Genomic DNA, 20,590 nt, shown 5'->3' on the forward strand with positions numbered 1-20,590 from the left:
ATATTATTGTTAAAGAATTTTGCCTTCCACAACTTTATAGCCTTGGCTGTGAACATGAGGAAAAAATGCTAACTAGGAAACCTTGTACACCCAGTCCAGTGCTCCCCCGATTATCAGAAGTTAGGGAATCTACTACCTATTCATTCCACACTTTTTAAGTATTAATTACTCCTTTTGACTTTTGAGAGAAGACATAGCCTCCCACCCCCCGCCCTTAAAAGATTTTTATTTGACAGAAATGGTGAGAGAGAGAGAACACAAGCAGGGGGAATGGGAGAGGAGAAGCAGGCTTTCCAGCAAGCAGGGAGCCGGATGCGGGGCTCAGTCCCAGAACCCTGGGTTTATGACCTGAACCAAAGGCAGATGCTTAACGACTGAGCCACCCAGGGGCCCCAAGACATGCCTTTCTTGTCACCAACAACAGTGATAGTCACTGTTAGTTTCTAAAGAATTCATTCAGGAAGTAGTTTCCCCCCTAAAGTCAGGCTGGACTGGGAGCTGACAGGTCAAGGTCATCACTGTATCATGAGTGTGTTCGCTGGAGAGTGTTGTAAGAAGTACACAGAGCACACATCTGGGTTATAAAAGCCCTTTTATAAAGCCATTTTTAAACAAAACAAAACAAAAAAGTTTACAAAAGAAAAAAAAAAAAGATACAGAGAAAGAATAACTTGCTTCATATGTCCCAAAAAGAGAAAAAAAAAAAATAAAGGGGACAATGCCAACATGCTCAACAATAAAGGGTTCTTTTTCTTATTTTTTTTTAATACAAAATACAAGCAAAGGATACACATACTCAAAACAGAGCTCAGGAGCAGACACGCAGTCCTGGAGACCCTTCAGTAAAAGAAAGCAGGAGTTTTTCTTTGTCTATGCAGATACATACAGAGACTGGGATATGTAAAAATTAAGTGTCACAAAAGACCATCACACAAGTCTACCAATGCACGTTGCATCTATAATTCACGAACATGGTCAACAAAATCATGTTCACTTCAACCTCATTTCATTTAAATTAAAAAAATCGTTTAAATAAAGTGGTTACATTCAAACTTTAACTTCCTTAGTACCATGCTGCGTCTGTCAGCACCGTGAAGGTATCACAAGGATGCCCATCCCCTGGCGTCTGATCATGGACCTAGCAACACTGTAGTATTAAGAAAGGGATGCCCCCCCCCCCCGTCTCAGCCCATGGACTAATTAAATACATTTAAACAGGTTCCTCTCTATAATCCTTCCTGCTCAGAACACAGAAGATTAAGAACTAAAATCAAGGAAGACTGGGAGTTTTAGAGATGGCCAAAACGAAGTCTGAAAGATGAATCAAGGCAAACAATCACTGAGAACTTGGCTGCTGCTTAACCTGGCAAGTCTTCAAGTCCTTCTTTAAATCTTGCTTGAATTAGGTGTATAAGGTTTGCTGCAACATGTTCATGGTAAACAAACTCTACTTAGAGCTCTTATTTACAAATCTTGTAACAAATACTTCTGGAGGAAAAGAAGAAAAGAATTCACTAATTTCCCGAAGACAAAAGTTTACTGCCAGACATATGCAAACACACACACACACACACACACACACACACACACACAATACTTCGGGGGGGGGGATTTATACATGTTATTTAGAGCATAAGCTGAGTACTATACCCCTACACCCCATTGAAAAAAGAACAACCAAAAAAAAAAATCCCAATTTTACCCTCCCCCCATAAATCTAGAAAACCCTCCCTTCACCCCTGATGTACAAAGTATATGCACAATGGTGGCATTCCACCAGCTCAGACAGATGTCATCAGCTCAGTTCCCCCCATTGGCATGGCAACAGGCAGGTTGACAGGACCTTACCCAATAGTGGTTAATACACAGTCAGCACCACTGTGAATTTTGTGAATTAGGCTTTGAAAAAAGGTGTAACTTAGGGATTTGGGATTCAGAGAGTCCTTTTGTATCAAGTTTATCCCAAGATGAAGGGAGAATGGGTTGTAGATCGAAACGTGGCTATAGATACCTTGATGTCCCAATATTCAAACTAAGTCCCTTTTGTAATAAACCCAGCTCTATGCACAGAGAGGACAATTTTCTGACCCCAAGAGCAAACAGCTTGTTTTATCTTCTCTATCCTGTGGCAGGAAATGTCTATTAACTTGTTCTGCTGAAGTTACGTGACTGCCATGAAAGAGCTGAGCCCAGGTTTTGCTCTTCCCAAACTCCCAAGGGGACAGTTTTCTTCACTGTGCAGCTACTGGTGATGCAGGAACAGAAAGAACTGGTCAAATCCAACCCCCCACTCTTTAGAACAGCAACGATGGCCACATGATCTTTTATAAAAAGCTTCCCTTGTTGCTCCTGGTAAATTCTGCCCTCGCCTACCTACTACGCTCAAAGCATCTTCTAAACTGGTTTAAAGAAAAGCACCTCCTTCTCCCAACCAGTCAGCCAAAATCCACTTGATACTTGTAGGTTCATGGATAAAAGATTTTTTTTAAAGGCGTCAAGTTCAGTCTAGCGGACCATATTCACAAGTGTCATTTACTGGATTATAACCTCAAATTCCACCTTGATTTGTTACCTGTAAAAAAATGCTCTTTCAACTTGTGCCAAGGAGAAGTATGAACTGAGAACTGAAACGGAGCAAACCAATTACCGTGGCGGAGGGGGAGGGGGACAATATCCAAGCTCCTTGGTGGGGAAATCAACTACTCTTCTTCCGGAGGGAAACACTCCCACCTTTACCTCCCTAAAGGGCACACCCATTAATTTCCCTTCAGGGACGCCATAGCGGGTGAGGCTATGAAAGGGAGAGATGTTTCAAGAAAGCAGGACAAACCCACTATGGCTGAAATTGATGTGCCTCCTGGGGGGCCGCTCCACGGATTCCAATCTGAGGTGGGGAGAGCTAAAAGCAGCAGCAAGTTATGGATTTAAGATCCAAGCTACGCATTTCTAGCGGGGGATGTTGGGGAGGGGACGTCTGGAAATACAGAATGGTAAGAATGTAGTGTCAGTCAGCATAGCTGCCGAGATCCATGTTCCAGAGGTAAACTGAAGAGCTAAGAGAAATCGGGTACCACGAACAAGCACCTTGCCAGTGAACATCCCACTTCCTGAGCACTGCAAACAAGACCGTGAGTGACGCTCTTGCCACTTCACCATAGGCACGCTAGAGGGAGAAACGGGAGTTGAGTCAAGGGTGGTGCCAATGGCCAGTCACTGTCAGCTTCTAGCTTGTGACCCGGTTCTGATGTCGCAATCAGTCAAGCCTGTCTATTGAGCACCTATTTCCAGTTGAGACACCACAGCTGTCCTCCTGCATGCTTGCATGATTGGAGGGGAAGACCCGAGTGTTTTCAATCATCAATAAAAAGTGGAGAAAACAAAGGTCATTCAGAGCCTGTCTCACTTGGGGACACAGATCCTTCTGTCTAGTCCATTAGAAATATAGAAGACATTTTTCAATCTCATGAATTAATTTTTTAAAAAAGGGATCGCAACCAAATGCACACAAGTCACCTAGAAGACAAGATTACCTCTAAAGAATGAGCGTATATCACGGAGATGTTAGTGCAGATTAACATATTAAAGAGACCAAGTTACATAAAATACCGAGGCTAAAGTTTTAAAAGACCCCCGCCCCCCCCCCATCTTCACGAAACATAATCTAAGAAAAGTCCAAATGTTACTAGGAATGTAGGACTTAAAAGTTACAAACCCCTAAAAACAGAAGTGCATGGCGGAAACACTGAGAGGTCTTTTGTTACTAAATGAACGCGAACCTTCTTGTTAAAATTGGATACCCGAAAACCCACTAAAGCAAATAGAATAATCTTTATCCCCCTCATTACAAAGTTCATGACTCTAAAGTTAACCATCATGAAAGATAACAATCCAACTGAAACATACGTTCAAGTTTCGCATTTTTGGCCAAGTACTAAAGTCTCCAAATTCATTCTCTAACACACACAAGTGTGCAACAGTGAAATGACTCTGCCACTGGGTGTTATTTTTAAAAAGTCACAGAGGAAGGACAGTTTTTAAAGTGTCTTAAAAATCAGAGTAAAAATATTCCTTAAATAACCTTTTGTCCTAGGAACATCTGCAAGAAAGCCATGTGGTCTGAGAGAAAAACATGCTCTAACATAAAAGACAGAAAGAAAACCGCTTAAGATACCGAAGCAGCACACCTACATAAGAAGGCAGAGGTTAAATTTCACTATTTTTTTTTTCAACATATTAGCACACTAAGCCCCCTAACTCTTGCTCCCATGAGCTCGTGGTTATCAGGATATGGAGGATCAAACCTACAGAACTATCTCCTGATTACTTTCGTAAGGCATGGACAGTCTGTTCCCAGCGGCACATGGGCTCCTAACTACATGGTCTCCCTGGCCTGGAGCCCCTGAAACTTCTGCTTTAAGCAAGGCGAGCAGTAAAGCAGGAGCACAAGGAGAGGGACAAAAGCAAACTGAAGGGTGTGGGAGTGGCCTTTACCACACTTCCTCTTAGTCAAGCACAGAACGTGAAGGAAGCAGAGAGAGGCTGGGGGAAATCATGTTCCAGAGCAGAGCTGGCGGGCTCTGGGGATGGGGTATGCAGTGGGACCCTAGTAGGAGCAGGAAGTGGAGATGCACTGCATGTGTCTACAAGGAAGTGGGAGGATAGGTATGTGAAAAGAAAAGTGTTCTATCCCCAAATAAAAACAGAGCATGGTTCATGGGATCGGAATGCACATTTTTGGCATAAAAGAATTTCAATTTTCTGTTTTCATAAAGGAAAAATCTCAAGTCTTTGTGATTGAGTTTCACATTAATTGGTACTTTATTTGCTTAAAACCTAAACATTGTCAGTTAAGAAGAAATCCACTCTGGTGTATAGATCTTGCTGTTTAAATCCTAAAGGTTTTTTTCTTTTCTTTTCTTTTCTTTTTTTTTTTTTTTTGATCCTTGGTAATTTTATCCAAGAAACAGAATAGATACATATATACTTAAAAACATGAACCATTAGAGAATGAAATAGGAAATCAAGACTGATTTAAGTTTTGGTGGCCCTTGCCTTTTCTTTTCTTTTTTTTTTTTTTTCTTGTTCTTTTAAAGTTCCTGAAAGACTGTAGCAGGATAAAAGGATCACTGGCTCCGGGTCTCTTTGAGATAATAAGTGATGAAATTTACACAAAAACCCAAAAAAAAACACAAAAAACAAAACATCCCCCCCAAAAACCACACCCACAAACAAGGTCAGGTAACACCATGCCCTGCCTTGCCCCCAAGGTAAAAAATAGGAATACTTTTAGTAACAATTCAGAATTCATCTTTATGTCCTACCTGCCCCATCAGTGGGAAGTTTAACATCATGATTTTTTAGACATCTATACTTATGTATATAGACATATAAACTTGTATTAGATGACAGCTGATTTTTTTTAAGTCCAGGTAGAGAGAGAAGCAATCATTTTTAACTAAAACCCTTCTATGTTTTTTGATTATGGTTCATTTTCTACCATTTAGCAAAAAAGCAAAATTTCCGTAGTGTTCATCTCAAATCTTATTGCTTTACAACTGTGGTATACCTTCCATTAAAAATAAAAAGGTAAAGCCGTCAATCCAGTGATTATTCTGACATGGCTTTCATTGGGAAGCGGTGGGAAAGATGGGTGATGGCGAAGAGAGGACCAACAGACAAAAAGGTAAATTAAACTTACAATGGTTTTCTTAAAAAAAGAGAGAGAGAATGTTATTTTTAAGAAAAGGAAAAAAGCACTGAAAGCCCATGAGTCAAGCCATAGCCAAAACCATGTTCTATCTTAAGTAGGTTTTCTTTTTTTTCCCCCTTTTTCTTTTTTCTTTTTTTTTTTTCTCCTTTTTTTAATAAAATCTCTCCCCAAACCATCACTTTTTTAATCCTCCCCAGACTGGGCTTCATCTTCGGACCCTTCGTCCCCTGATTTCTCAGGTGGAGGGCTTGCCGAGGGCTTCTTTTCTGGAGGGCTCTCTGGTTCCTCGTCTTCTTCTTTGGGAGAAGGAGTCTTTTCCTTTGATGCCTTTGAAGCTGTGGGGCGCCCCACCTTCCCTTTGCCTTTCACAGGGCTTGGCGTCACTGGGAAAAGAAAAATACCAACATGGGGAAAAGAAGAAAAGATATTCAAAAAAAAAAATCAGCTACAAAACAAAACTTTAAGAACTAAATGTATAGGGGCACCTGGGTGGCTCAGTGGGTTAAGCCTCTGCCTTTGGCTCAGGTCATGATCTCGGTCCTGGGATCGAGCCACACGTCGGGCTCTCTGCTCAGTAGGGAGCCTGCTTCCCCCCTCTCTGCCTGCTTCTAGGTCTACTTGTGATCTTTCTCTGTCAAATAAATAAATAAAATCTTAAAAAAAAAAAAAAAGAATTAAATCTGTAAGGACCACAGCCCAGCTGACTACACATCAAGGGGGGCACTGGTTCCCGATCACTCTTGCCAACACTATGGTGCTGTGTTAGCAGTGATGTTTATAATAAAGAAACAGGATGCTACAGAAACTGCATATTATCCTTAGTGGTTTGTGAACACAGGTTGTTTATGATAAAACTCAGGTTTAACAAGTGGGTCAAAAAAAAAAAAAAAAGCGGCTCAAAAAGCATGGATACAACAATGTGAGTAGAAACTGAAGTCATCAGATTTTTCAAAACCTTTCTTCCAAGGATTTGTCATTTACTTATTTATTTATTTTTAAAGTAAACTCTAGCCCAACACGGGGCTCGAACTCACAACCGAGATCGAGAGTCACATGCTCTACCACTGAGCCAGTCAGGTGCCCTCCTCAAGTCACTTTTGACAACCCTGTGATTCCCAGCCGTAAGAAATAACGAGTGAAAAATGTAAAAAATCACCAGTTCTATCTGTCAGAAAAAAAAACAAAGCAAATCTAGCTTTCTGATTTCAAGCTGTGACTAGGAGACTGGCAGCACTCACAACGGCTCCAAGAAAATGAATCCAAGCTGCCAAGTGTGGTTTTATTCTAGCACAAAGGATGGGGTAAGGATCACATCGGAGGCCTGAAATCTGTGATTACGGGTGTGCATTTTCCCCATTTCAGGTTTTTCCTAGTTGCTGGGGTTGTGATATGGGCAGGAAAAAGCACAGGCACAGCTCTACTATTGGAGTGTTTCTACCACAGGGCGACGGGTTGCTGCAAACCCTGTGCTGCACCGCCAGACTCTTGCAGGGGCCACTGGCCTTCCTAACAAGTAAGACATCCCTCCCAGTGTGGAAGACGGGATCCTTGCAGAATTCTTATTCTTGTGAGGCGTGTGGTCAATGCCGAGGCCTAATGAAGGATTTCTGTAGAGAAAGTTTACTGCTCCTTGAAATGTTTCAAAGCAGCCATTTAACTGTACTTGTAGACAACTCACCTGTGGCCTTTAGTCGGGGTTTGGGCATTTTCTTTTCTTTTCTCTCAGGTTTGGACTTCTTGACCATCTTTTTGTTTTTCTTTTTTGAACTGCCATAGTCACTATCATCATCATCTTCCATTAGGAAATCTTCATCACTGCCGGAATCTTCTGAGAGGAAAGAAGAAGTTCAACGTCCAACTTAATGTATACATCCTTCCAAGGGAATGAAGGGAGACAGCGCTAAGCATGACGGGAGGATGGGATCTGGGAGTCAAACACTCTCGGATTCTGGGGGCAGCTGGGCCGCCAGTCTGGCTGGAGTCCTCACCAGCCCTACATGTAGGACGGGGCTTAGCGCCCGCATACACACACACACACACACACACACACACACACACACACACACACGTTGCAGAACTGACTTGTTTAAAGAGTCGGTTGAAAACAGGAAGAGATAAAACTTAATGTGAATAAAAACTGAAGATATCACCGAATATTTTTTTTTAATCAAACAACTTTTGGTAGTTCCCTCGTTCCCCTATAGTACTGGGGAGACCAGGGAAATCAAACAGAACCCATTTAGTGTCTTTGGTCCAACTATGAATAAATGAAACGAGAAAGCTAAAGACAAAGCAAAAATCATACAATTTATTAATCTGAGCAACGTGTGAAACACCTAAATTCTGCTATTAACACTTTGTTGTTGTTGTTGGGGGAGGAGGTCTACCCCTTTGGCTCCGAAGCCAAAATACAAATCTTCATCACAACACCCACCATGTAACTGTTACTCTAACAATTGCTGGTTTAGTAGTTGAGCTCAAGCAATGGACATCAAAATCAAGAGAATCCCTGAGGCTCTTAAAATATCAACCAGTATCAAAAAGAGCCATCTCTTCTGACAGCAAATACCGAATTTAAGGGGCTGGCTGTAACGTCTGGCAGCCACAAGAATGCAGAAGTAGTCAAGGTCACGGTCACAGACTCTGGTCCCCACCCAAGTACCAAGCCAGCGGCACGTACTCTCCTGGAATGGCGTCTCGTCCTCTTCCTCTTGTTCTTCTTCGCTGCCTACATCTTCCATGAGCATTTCTCTCTGCTTGGAAGCTGCTTTAGAGGCTGCCTGCCGTTGCTGGCGTACATTTTTATGATCTTCTTTTTCATCTTCACTGTCCTCTGTAATATCAAAGTTACAATGCAGCGATCAAGGAGTTGTGCGTTTATCGGACGGCTGACTAGAAAAGCCAGTATGAGACAGAACCTGCAGCTTCATTTCATTCAAATGGGGTAAAGTCTATCCTTAAAAATGCCTACAAAATATACAAAAGAGGAGCTAAAATACAAAGAATGAACTTGAGAAAGATTATGTCCTCATTATTGCACAGAAAAATAGCGTAGGCATGGAGTTTTAAGTAGTCATGAAGCTGATTTAGGTGTGAATATATGCTTCCTGTAATGTATTTTAAACTTATATCACTGTGTTGCCCTAAAATTATCAATTACATTTCAATCTATATTCACGGTTTTTAGAAACTAAAGCCAGAATTTTTGGAGAGCGAGAATGCACGTGTGGGGGGGTGGGGCAGGTGGGGAGCACAGGGGTGGGGTGGGGGGTGGGTGGAGGCAGGGAAGGGCAGAGACGCAATCTAAAGCAGGTTCCACCCAGACTCAGGGACCCTGATCTCAAGATCCTGAGATCATGACCTGAGTCGAAAGCTTAATTAGCTGAGCCACCCAGGTGCCCCTAGAAAAATATTTTTATTTTTATTTATTTATCTTAAAGATTTTGTTTATTTATTTGACAGACAGAGATCACAAGTAGGCAGAGAGGCAGGCAGTTAGAGAGGGGGAAGCAGGCTCTCTGCTAAGCAGAGAGCCCGATGCGGGGCTCAATCCCAGGACCCCAGGATCATGACCTGAGCTGAAGGCAGAGGCTTTAACCCCCTGAGCCACCCAGGCGCCCCTATAAAAATATTTTTAAATAGAAGAGGGGAAGACTGTCTTCCGATGATACTGTTCTAAGTTACAAAACACGTTTCTTTACAATTTAGGCAGGCAGGTTAACGGGCTAGAAAAGGAATGAAAGCAAACAGCTCAGTGGCGTGAATTCAGTGGAACTCTGTCTACCCCTCCATGTAACGGCTCATAACAGTGATCTCATTTAAAGGGGGAGGCAGGACACAAAACCAGGGGAGTGCAGGTCAAAACGAAAATAAACCCTCAGTACTGAGAAGAGTTAAATTCAGAAATAGAAATACCAACAAGCAATCAGGATTTAACATTTTATTTGCCATGGAGTCTCTATTAATTCTTTTGAGTTTAAATGCTTACCAAGAAAGCTTTCTCTGCGGCTACTGTTTCGAAGGACTACTTGCCAGCTGGAACAGGGAGGGGTGAAACTAGCCTTTGCTTGCTCTTTACCCCAGAGTTCATCTCCACCCCCTCCCCACTTTAGAGTGTTACATCACTTTGTATTTTATATGCTCTTTCAAATCAGTTTAGTTTGATGTCTGTTAATTGTTCACATAAATTTTTTTTTAAGATTTTATTTATTCATTTGAGAGAGAGACAGAGACAGAGATGGAGAGAGAAAGCACAAGCAGGGGGAGAGGCAGAGGGAGAGGGAAAAGGAGAAGAAGACTTCCCACTGAGCTGGGAGCCCAACACGGGGCACGATCCCAGGACCTGGAGATCACGACCCAAGCCAAAGGCAGACACCCAACCATCTTAGCCACCCAGGCGGCCCACTTAAATGGTTTTTCAAGTTAATTATGCAGGAGAATCATCTGTAAATATTTTTAGTATATGTGCTGCTGAAGCGAGCGCTCATCTGTAAATATTTTTAAACAATAAAGCCCCAGTGTCCCACTGAGACCTACTAAATCAGAAATCTTGGGGTGGGACAGAGTGTGTAAGCCTGTTAAGAAAAACCCTTACAGGAGACTGCAGTAAGCCACCAGCATTTCAAAGTTCTTTGCTCTTCAAAAATAGAAAGCGGTTCGCCATGCCAGTATTTACAGCAGTGCCCGGCATTATTATGAAACCACTTATTAAAACGTCCAATGAACGAAGACATAGATCAATGACGTATTACATTAAAAACTGTTTACTACCTGCTGAGTGAGAATCGTCCTTCTTGGTTTTCACATCTTTTTCTTCGGAGTCCTCGCTAGAAAGGGAAAGACGGGAAAAGTTTAAAAGTCTTAGATCAAAATCTAAGTGAACACAGATCCCCAGTGTCTTTAACAGGTAAAGAATACCTCTTCTGTAGATGAAATATTCAAACAGATGCTGAGGACTGAAACTGCTTCCATTATTTCCCTAACTTGACAGGGATGCTAATGATCAAACACAATTTTATCTACTTTTGGAAAATACTGCTTCCAAAGACCCAAAGGAAAAAAAGAAGGTATCTCAAACATGGCTGAAAATGTCTCACCTATGGATAAAGCCTGGTTCACAACACCACTTTCTTTTTTAAGGTTTTATTTATTTATTTGACACACACAGAGCGAGAGAGAGCGAGCGAGAGAGAGAGAGAGAGAGAGAGAGAAAACACAAGCAGGGGGAGTGGCACGCAGAGGGAGAGGGAGAGGCAGGCTTCCCGCTGAGCAGGGAGCCTGATGCGGGGCTGGATCCCAAGACTTCGGGATCATGACCAGAGCCAGAGGCAGATGCTTAACCGACTGAGCCATCCAGGCACCCCTCACAGGAACATTTAGTAATAAAAAAAAACCAACTCTCTGTTGTCAGAGGCGGAGTATAAAAATACAAAAAGTAAATTACACAATGTGTGAATAGTGCGAGAAAGTAGGCAATTAAATGGATAGCACCAATGGAAAAAACACCTAGAACATGTAAGGGCCCATTCAGCCAGAGCAGCCCCACCCCGGTTGAACTGCCATTTTGCTGTAAAGCTTAAATTGACCTTGCCCCCCAGGGGAACTTATTTAAAAGCAAGTCCGGGAAACCAGTCCCAGGTAACAAAGTCCACGTACAAGGGTGGGTCAGGCCAGGTGGAGGTATTCAATCAGTGGGGGCGCATACTGACTCCTAGCTACCAAGGAGTATGGGCCCCCGCCCTTTGGGAGCCTTTTGGCGCCAATCCTAACCAAGGTGTGATAGGCTGGTTCAAATGTCTACTAGGGTAAATTGTAATTCAGTTGGTCACCTAGCATCACTGTGGAGTTTCCTGTGTGTGCTGCAATCTCACTGGCCACCTGTGTGTGGCCAGGCCCAGCCACATGGCCTTTGCTCTATAAAAGTTAGTCTGGAAAGCAGGGAGGGGTTGTCCTCTCTGGAGGGGTGACCCCGACCGGTCTGTTTGCCCGTTGGTAGGTTTCCTGATGCTTGGTGCGAAATAAAGCTTTGCTTGACCTTCGCTTTGTATCAATCTCGCTCCTTTAATCACAGATCCATTATTGGGGGACCCAACAAACACAATTATTAAAGGAAATTGGAGTGCAATTATATAAATTACAATAGCCTTAAAAATTTATCTGAAACAAAATGAAAATAAATCAACTAACTATCTCCTTATATTTCTTGCCTCCAATATTTCTAGTATATAAGAAACACCAACACACAGACCTGCCCTGTACCATGGAGAAAATAAAAGTCAGCTCAAGATCACTGCAAAGTAAAATAATAAAAGAAGGTGCTTCAAAGGCGCCTCAGTTGGTTAAGCATCTGCCTCTGGCTCAGGTCATGATCCCAGGGCCCTAGGATCAAGCCCCACATCAGGCTCCCTGCTCGGTGGGGAACCTGCTTCTCCCTCTCCCTCTGCCTGCCACTCCACTCCCCCCCCCCCCGCTTGTGCTCCCTCTCTGTGTCACATAAATAAATAAAATCCTTAAAAAAAATAAGAAGGTGCTTTAAAGGTCAATGGAAAGTTTTATAGAACAGTTTTTTAAAGGCACTTTATGTTCTCACAAATCTTAACTCAAGAATCTGGGTTCTAGTATCCTTTGCCATTAATTACTTGTATGATCTCAAGCAAATCACTTGGTACTCTTCAGTGCTAAAATTTTATGATTCAATGAGAAATTCCAACAAACAAAAACAGAAACACTCATATGTAAAAACTGCCTTCACAGCTTTTCAAACAGCAAGACTTGTAAATCTCTTTTGGTATTTCCTGTAATCTAGACCACACTCAAATGACAAACTACCAAACCCAAGATTCCCGAACAAAGAGAAAAACCAAAGATATTTTACTAAACAATCTAAGACACACTGTAATTCTGAAACTTAGGGCTGTTCCAGATGTTTTCATGCAAAATAAGCACTTAATTCACAAGTCACAATGCCGAAGAACTATTATGTTCTCTAGTTCTCTTATTATTGGGTTTATAGAGACCATTACTCCTTGAGTCCCATTACAATAAAGTCAAGTAAAAGCTGAACTTTTAAGTAGAGACCAATAAAAAAACTCAACAAGGGTTTGATGGAAGAAACTATACAAGGCAGTTAACACAAACGGCAATAAAAACTGTATTTCAAAGACTCTTGACATTTAGGAAAGAAAAATAAAATCAAATGATTAGAACAAGGAAAAGTTTCGGCTAGATATTCATTATATGGTTGAGACACTGTAACAGGTAACAGGGGACAGAGATTCATTCCTAAGAGAAAATATAAAAAATGAATATAATAAAAAAGAATCGAAGTTGGGCTGCTTTATAAAACTGGATTAGAGAAATACATTACAAACCATGGGAGACTTGTCTCCCCACAGCACAATTTTGTCTTATTTTTCCTCAAAACCACGTTTCTGAAATTTTCCAGGAAAGAAAATATTGGTGGTAAATACTGTTACTTCTACAAATTTAGCATCCTGCGAATTCAAAAATGGAAAGATTTCTGTGTGGGGCTTTGTAAGATTTTAGTACTTGAAGTAAGTATCTTGGAAGAACTGGTAAGATTTCATTTCTTTGAACTCTCCTACTTAACAGTATTATTTGGAAGTAGTATCGCCTAATGGTTCAAACGTGGACTTTGGAATCCAACAGACATGGTTCCCAAACCTGTTGGTCCATTTGTAGGGTAACCCTGGATAAATCACTAAACCTTCCTCTAAGCTATTACCGTAATAAAGGTGTTATGAGAATTAAATGATAATAAATACAGGTTAGCACTTAGTAGAGACTGGCAGAGAATCAAACGGTAGCGATCGTCACCATCACTACGGTCTTAGGGGCTGCATTGAGATCGAGAGTGTGTAGATCTGTGACAGCAGAGATAAAAATCACAATATCCTCGCCTCATGAAGCAATTACAGTTAAAATCACAACACCTGTGAGCCTGTTTATAAAACTAAAGGAAAGGGGGAAAAAAAAACAACCAAACCCACAAATGATTAAGGTTTCTGAACAAAGGAGAATTGATTATACACAGTGAAACAAAGCAAGCTACACGGCTTAAGATTCTAGAAGCGTTAGTTATGATTCTGCCAGTGCTGGGTGACTGAATGGGAGAGATCACTCATTCTGTTATCGCTCCAGTGAAAACGTCAATACTAACGTTAGGTAACAAATTACATACTTAAACAATCTCTCAGCTTATGTTCAGAGGTTAGAGGTAGTGAAAAAGGCATTCGTGGAGACAACCTTGGATTCCAGGTTGAGTCTAAGCAAAGCTCATGACCTTATTAAAGAAGGTAGCCTCTAGACTCCAGAAGCATTGACTGAGATAGGAAGAAATACGCAGAACAACATGAAGGGGACAGTAAGCACTTTACCGAAGTAAATAGAGATTCCCCCAATTCAGAGATCAGAGACCACCCTCGCCTCCAGAGGGGCAGAGTAAACAGGAAGAGATTAATAATGCCTCTTACCTATCCTCCTGTGAATTCTTTCCAGATCGCCTCTTATTTTTAGCTTCTCGGGGAGATGACCGAATTTTCTTAGCTGGAGGGCCTGAATCTCTTCCATAATCTTCATCTAAACAGAGCATTTTTCAAATTCAATGAATTGTATTATGATTTTTACATAGAAATTACCACTGCTTATTTTTGGAGAGAAATTATCTCTCAAGCTACTTAAATGGTGAGGGGGCGGGATTTCCCAAATAATTTTCTTTCATTTTTAAAAAATAAATTGTTTTCTACCCCAGTCCCTTTTAGTCCTCATGTGTTTACTTTAATACATTCAGAGCCTAATATCTCTTACCATTTCATATCCTGCCCTTTTTATTTATTAAAGATACTGCCATGTTTCAACATCTTCCTATTTACTTGAACTGTTAAGAGTAATAAAGCAATACAAGCATTTTAGAATGTAGAGAACCCACAATTCTACAATCCTAACACAATTACTGTTATCAAGTAAATTAGTTTTAAAGTATTAAATGCAGCGTACTCTGACATTTGAGAAAAATACCTTCAATTTCCAAAGTTCTATAGAACTAAAGAAAATTACCCAATCTTAAAAACTGATCATTTCTTTTTTTAAAAGACTTATTTATTTTAGGAGACAGTGCATGCATGTGAGTGAGAATCTTGAAGCAGACCACGCCCAGCACAGAGGCCAACTCGGGGCTCAATCCCACTACCGCAAATCATGACCTGAGCCAAAATCTAGAGTCGGATACTCAACGTACTGAGCCACTCAGGTGTCCCCAAAATTGATGATTTCTATTTTATTACACTCTTATTACAATTTCTATTTTATTTACACTCTTATCTATAATAGTGAAGAGATCTGGAAGTAGTCTGGAGTTTCAGCAATTATTAAATGGTTGGACACATTATAAATTCCACAATGGCATATCATACAACCATTAACAGGAGTTTCTCAAATAACTTTTAATAACAGGATAAATATAAGCAGGAGTGGGATAGGAGGAGGACAGAACCCAAAATTCTTTTTTAAAAAAATATTTTATTTATTTATCTCATACAGAGAGAGAGATCACAAGTAGGCAGAGAGGCAGGCTGAGTGAGGAGGAAGCAGGCTCCCCACTAAGCAGAGAGCCTGATGTGGGGCTTGATCCCAGGACCCTGATATTATGACCTGAGCTGAAGGAAGAGGCTTAACCCACTGAGCCAACTAGGCACCCCCAGAACCCAAAATTCTACAGCAAGACTTCAACTACATTTTTTTTTTAAGATTTTATTTATTTATTTGACAGAGATCACAAGTAGGCAGAGAGAGAGAGAGGGGAAGCAGGCTCCCTACTGAGCAGAGAGCTTGATGTGGCGCTCAATCCCAGGACCCCGAGATCATGACCTGAGCCGAAAGCAGAGGCTTTAACCCACTAAGCCACCCAGGCGCCCCCAAATACATTTTTAAAAGGGAGAAAAGACACAGGCTTTTTAAACAAAAAGGCTAAAATGGCCATTTGCTAATCAAGGGATCTTGCATAATATCTCTGCCTCAATCTCCTTATCTGTAAGCAATAACAGTATTCCCCATTCTAATAGGACTGCTCTACTAAGGATTAAATGAATAACTGCAAGTATTTAGCAGCATTTAATAAGGGTTAGTATTTCTTCTGGGAGGCTGGATTATATGTTATTACTCTTTTTTATATTTCTGCATTTCCTAAGTTTTCCCAAAGTGCACATATTACTTTTACAAGTAAAATTGCATTAAAAAAAAAAAAAAGAATAGCAAATGCATCTGGAAAATAATGATAGTAAGAGCATATTCTAAAGTAAACTTTTATGGCTAAGATTTAAGACAATACTACTCAGGGATGCCTGGGTGGCTCTATTGATAAAGCATCTGCCTTTGGCTCAGGTCATGATCCCAGAGTCCTGGGATTGAGTCCTACTTCGGACCCGCTGCTTAGTGGGGAGCGTGCTTCTCCCTCTACCCGTCACTCCCCCAGCTTGTGCTCTCACTTTCTGACAAATAAATAAATAAAATCTTAAAAAAAAAAAAAAAAAAAGAAGGACATACTATTCATTCCATGATAAATTAGTTGACAATCCAAGATGTTTTAGAAAGTACTTTCATCTTAGCTACTTTATTGTGCAAAAAACTTAAACTAATATAAGGTAAAAGTTTTGCTGTGATTATAGATGGAGACATTATCAATTAATAAATACTTCATCAGAATTACTACATATTTAAACTATGGAATCCAAAACCAGATAAGAAAAAATTATTTAAGTATTTATTATCAATGACTTACTAAGGAAAGCTAAAATTCATGCAAGTTCAACTTTTGTTTTGGATGACAGATCCTGACATAAATTTACAATTTATTAAAATCATGAAACTTACCAGCATCATCAGATTCCTGAAACTGTGAATAGTCAACGACCTTCCTATTTCTGTAGAAAGAAGAGACTCTAATTAAAGATCATAAAAATATAGGACTTTTCTATGATATTAGAACACACATTCCTATCTCATAAACAAATTTAGAACTAGCTCTGTGAAAATTATTTTTCTTTTTAAAGATTTTATTTATTTATTTGACAGATAGAAATCACAAGTAGGCAGAGAGGCAGGCACAGAGAGAGGGGGAGGCAGGCTCCCTGCTGAGCAGAGAGCTCGATTTGGGGCTCGATCCCAGAATCCCGGGATCATGACCTGAGCCGAAGGCAGAGGCTTTAACCCACTGAGCCATCCAGGCGCCCCTGAAAATTCTTTTTCTTTCTTTCTTTTTTTTTTTTTTTTTTAAGATTTTATTTATTTATCAGAGAGAGAGAGGGGGAGAGAGCGAACACAGGCAGACAGAATGGCAGGCAGAGGCAGAGGGAGAAGCAGGCTCCCTGCTGAGCAAGGAGCCCGATGTGGGACTCGATCCCAGGACGCTGGGATCATAACCCGAGCCGAAGGCAGCTGCTTAACCAACTGAGCCACCCAGGCGTCCCCCTGAAAATTATTTTTCAATAAGCCCCCACTTCAACCAAAAAAACCTTCACATGTTGTTATAGAAAAGTTGAAACCAAAAGTATTTCAAACTGCAATTCTCCTACTGCTCATTTCAATGATAGCTCAAATACTATTCTCTCCCTGAAAACCTCCCACCTCCCAAAACACACTTAAACAGCAAAATGAGCCAAACCACCACATATATTCATAAGTGACACAGAACTATCCCATGTGCACTAACAAAAACTGTAAATGCTTTACATTTTTATTCTTAGTGCTATACACACATACACATGTATACCTGATAAAATTATTACTGAGGTTTTTTTAAGGCAGTGATTTTTAAATATAAGTTACATTATAATATACAAATTATGGTGACAGCAGATCTAGCATTATATAGAAGAAACAAATAACTGATCCGTTCAGAGGATGCTTTTTATTAAAATGGTCTGTAATTAAGAAAAATATGAAAGTCTCATAAATTTATGTATCAACTTGACTCAATGATTTTAAGTACTTCTTACTAGTTAAGCCATCTTTAACAACTTGAACGAATCTTAATTTCCATTTTCCTACTTCACACTCTAAAAGTTTAAAATTCCTAACATAAAAGCTTCCCTGTTAGTATCCAAATAGCCTGGCTTTACAAAAGAGCCTTTGAGGTACTGTACCATTTAGATACTAAGTAAGTGAACTGAAATCATTAAAAGAAACATGCCATCAACTACCCTTAAGCCTGAGCGAAGAATATTGCTGATTTTATAGATTAAGACATCATTTATATCCAAAGACAGGAAGCTCAGATCAAGCATACATACAACTGGGTACAGCCATACACTTGGCATAGGAGAAGAAAAGCTCTTAAGGGTTTTTGCCTTCTGTTTTTCTTTGGTCTACCAGCAAGGAATTATCTTTTCATGGTACTACCTCTGTAAGTTCAGGTGCAAAACTATAAAATGCGCTCTACATATGTTTTATTAAAAGCAGTTGGTTTTGGGGCGCCTGGGTGGCTCAGTTGGTTAAGCAACTGCTTTCAGCTCAGGTCATGATCCTAGAGTCCCGGGATCGAGTCCCGCATCGGGCTCCCAGATCCATGGGGAGTCTGCTTCTCTCTCTGACCTTCTCCTTGCTCATACTCTCTCTCACTGTCTCTCTCTCAAATAAATAAATAAAATATTAAAAAAAAAAAAAAAAGCAGTTGGTTTTATAAACAAATGATACCGATGTATTAGGAAAATTGATTTTAAAAACATGACCATTAACTCCACTTGTATGAGACATCTAGAGCAGTCAAGTTCAGAGACAGAAACAATGATGGGGGCGCCTGGCTGGCTCAGTTGGTACAGCAGGCAACTCTTGATCTAGGGATTCTGAGTTTGAGCTCCCCGTTAGGTGTAGAGACTACTTAAAATAAAACCTGGGGGGGCGCCTGGGTGGCTCAGTGGGTTAAGTGTCTGACTCTTGGTTCCGGCTCAGATCATGATCTCAGGATCTGGAGAGTGAGCCCCGCAGCAGAGTCTGTTTGAGATATCCCCCGCGCCCGCTTGTACATGCACTCCCTCTCGAATACATAAAATCTTTAAAAAAAGAAACAAAGAGGGATGCTTGGGTGGCTCAGTTGGTTAAGTGTCTGCTGTCTTTGGCTCAGGTCATGATGCCTGAGTCCTGAGATCGAGCCCCTCATGGGGCTTCCTGCTCAGTGAAGAGCCCGCTTCTCCCTCTGCCTGCTGCTTCCCCTGTTTGTACCCTGTTTCTCTCTCTGTCAAATAAATAAATAAAATCTTTAAAAAAAGGGTTAAACAAGACAACGAAAGAGAAAGGAGGGAAGGGATTGGGAGGGAGGGAGGAAAGATGGGTGGGTGGTCAGGGGCGCCTGGGTGGCTCAGTCTGTCAAGCATCTGCCTTGAGCTCAAGTCATGATCCCAGGGTGCTGGGATGGAGTGCCGCACTGGGGTCCCTTGTTCAGTGGGAGTCACTTCTCCCTCTGCCCCTCCCCTGCTCATGTTCTGTCTCTCGAAAATAAAGAAATAAAAATAAATAAAATAATAAAAAAAAAAAGAATGGGGGCACCTGGGTGGCTCAGTGGGTTAAAGCCTCTGCCTTCAGCTCAGTTCAAGATCCCAGGGGCCTGGAATTGAGCCCCGCATCAGGCTCTCTGCTCAGCAGGGAGCCTGCTTCCCCCCACCTCCTTCTCTGCCTACTTGTGATTTCTGTCTGTCAAATAAATAAATAAATAAATAAATAAAACCTTAAAAAAAAAAAAAAGAATGGTGGATGCTAGGGAGAAGGGGACAGTGAGTCAACGACATATATAGTTTCACTTTGCAAGAGAAAGAGTTCTAGAAATTGGGTGCACAACAGTGTGAATGTCTTCAACATTATAGACCTGTACACTTAAAAATGGTTAAGATGATAAATTTCATGTGATTTCACCACAATTAAAAAATAAAATATTTTCTATTAAAAAAAGACTACTTGGGGAGCTGATAATTAAATGCCTACTATGTTTTAACAAAACAGTGATTTTAAGTGATAGATACTATGAAAACCAGAATTTTGACTATATTCTACATTATTTAGGATCAAGAAAAATGGGACATGTAACCAGGATAAGGAAAGTATCCAGAAGAGGGAGTTTGAAATCTTTTTTAAATTTTTTAAAAGAAATTTATTTATATAAGAGAGAGAGATCACAAGTAGGCAGAGAGGAAGGCAGAGAGAGAGGGGGAAGCAGGCTCCCTGCTGAGCAGAGAGCCTGATGTGGGGCTCCATCCCAGGACCCTGAGATCATGACCTGAGCTGAAGGCAGAGGCTTAAGCCACTGAGCCATCCAGGCACCCTGAAATCTGAATCTCTAGTAGGTAATGTACAGGTTCTGAAATTGCAGGCCTAGTAATTCTAGTTTATCCATGTTGGTGGGAAAGCAACTAAAATAATGGTATGATTTCTGGGTACCATCTATCAATCGATCTATTCCATGAGACTATATAAAGAAGGCTAACCAGAACAGTGAAGAGTATATAATATGTAGGGCAACTAAGTAAACAGGAATTTTTAACCTACAAAAGAGAAAACGTGTTAGCTACTTTAAGGCTTTGAAAACAAAGGAGCAATAAACATACTGGTTTATTAGCTTCCTGATCAGATTAAGTGTGGGTTCAACATAAACAGCTTTTTAACAGTTTGCTAATTATAGTCACTTCCTTAGTCTGGTACCAGGAATACTCCAGAATGGAATTACATAATAAAGTATAGAATCTTTGTTAAGATTCCTATTAGGTTCTGGTTCTAGAACTTCGGGCAAATCACATAATTTCTCTGGGCCTCAGATCCTTCTCTGTTGGAACCGATGGCCTAAATTGCTGGACAGATCCAAAACGTTATGCCAGAATT

The 20,590-nt window shown here is 40.8% G+C and overlaps 1 protein-coding gene across 2 annotated transcripts in view; it reads right to left on the reverse strand.

Moving 5' to 3' along the window:
• Positions 1 to 575: 575 nt before the first annotated feature.
• NUCKS1 (nuclear casein kinase and cyclin dependent kinase substrate 1) overlaps positions 576 to 20,590 on the reverse strand; it is a 35,159-nt gene continuing 15,144 nt past the window's right edge. The window contains exons 2-7 of one of the 2 annotated variants that reach the window (XM_082702119.1): positions 16,598 to 16,647; positions 14,203 to 14,308; positions 10,481 to 10,536; positions 8,391 to 8,543; positions 7,389 to 7,538; positions 576 to 6,093 (exon numbers count right to left, since the gene is read on the reverse strand). In XM_082702119.1, coding sequence (XP_082558245.1) covers positions 5,894 to 6,093; positions 7,389 to 7,538; positions 8,391 to 8,543; positions 10,481 to 10,536; positions 14,203 to 14,308; positions 16,598 to 16,647 — 715 coding nt within the window. In that variant the 3' untranslated portion in view covers positions 576 to 5,893. The remainder of the gene's footprint in view (positions 6,094 to 7,388; positions 7,539 to 8,390; positions 8,544 to 10,480; positions 10,537 to 14,202; positions 14,309 to 16,597; positions 16,648 to 20,590) is intronic. The other variant, XM_082702120.1, reaches the window with a different exon arrangement.

This window comes from Mustela nivalis (genome assembly GCF_964662115.1).
Source record: "Mustela nivalis genome assembly, chromosome: 16".
Taxonomy (NCBI): domain Eukaryota; kingdom Metazoa; phylum Chordata; class Mammalia; order Carnivora; family Mustelidae; genus Mustela; species Mustela nivalis.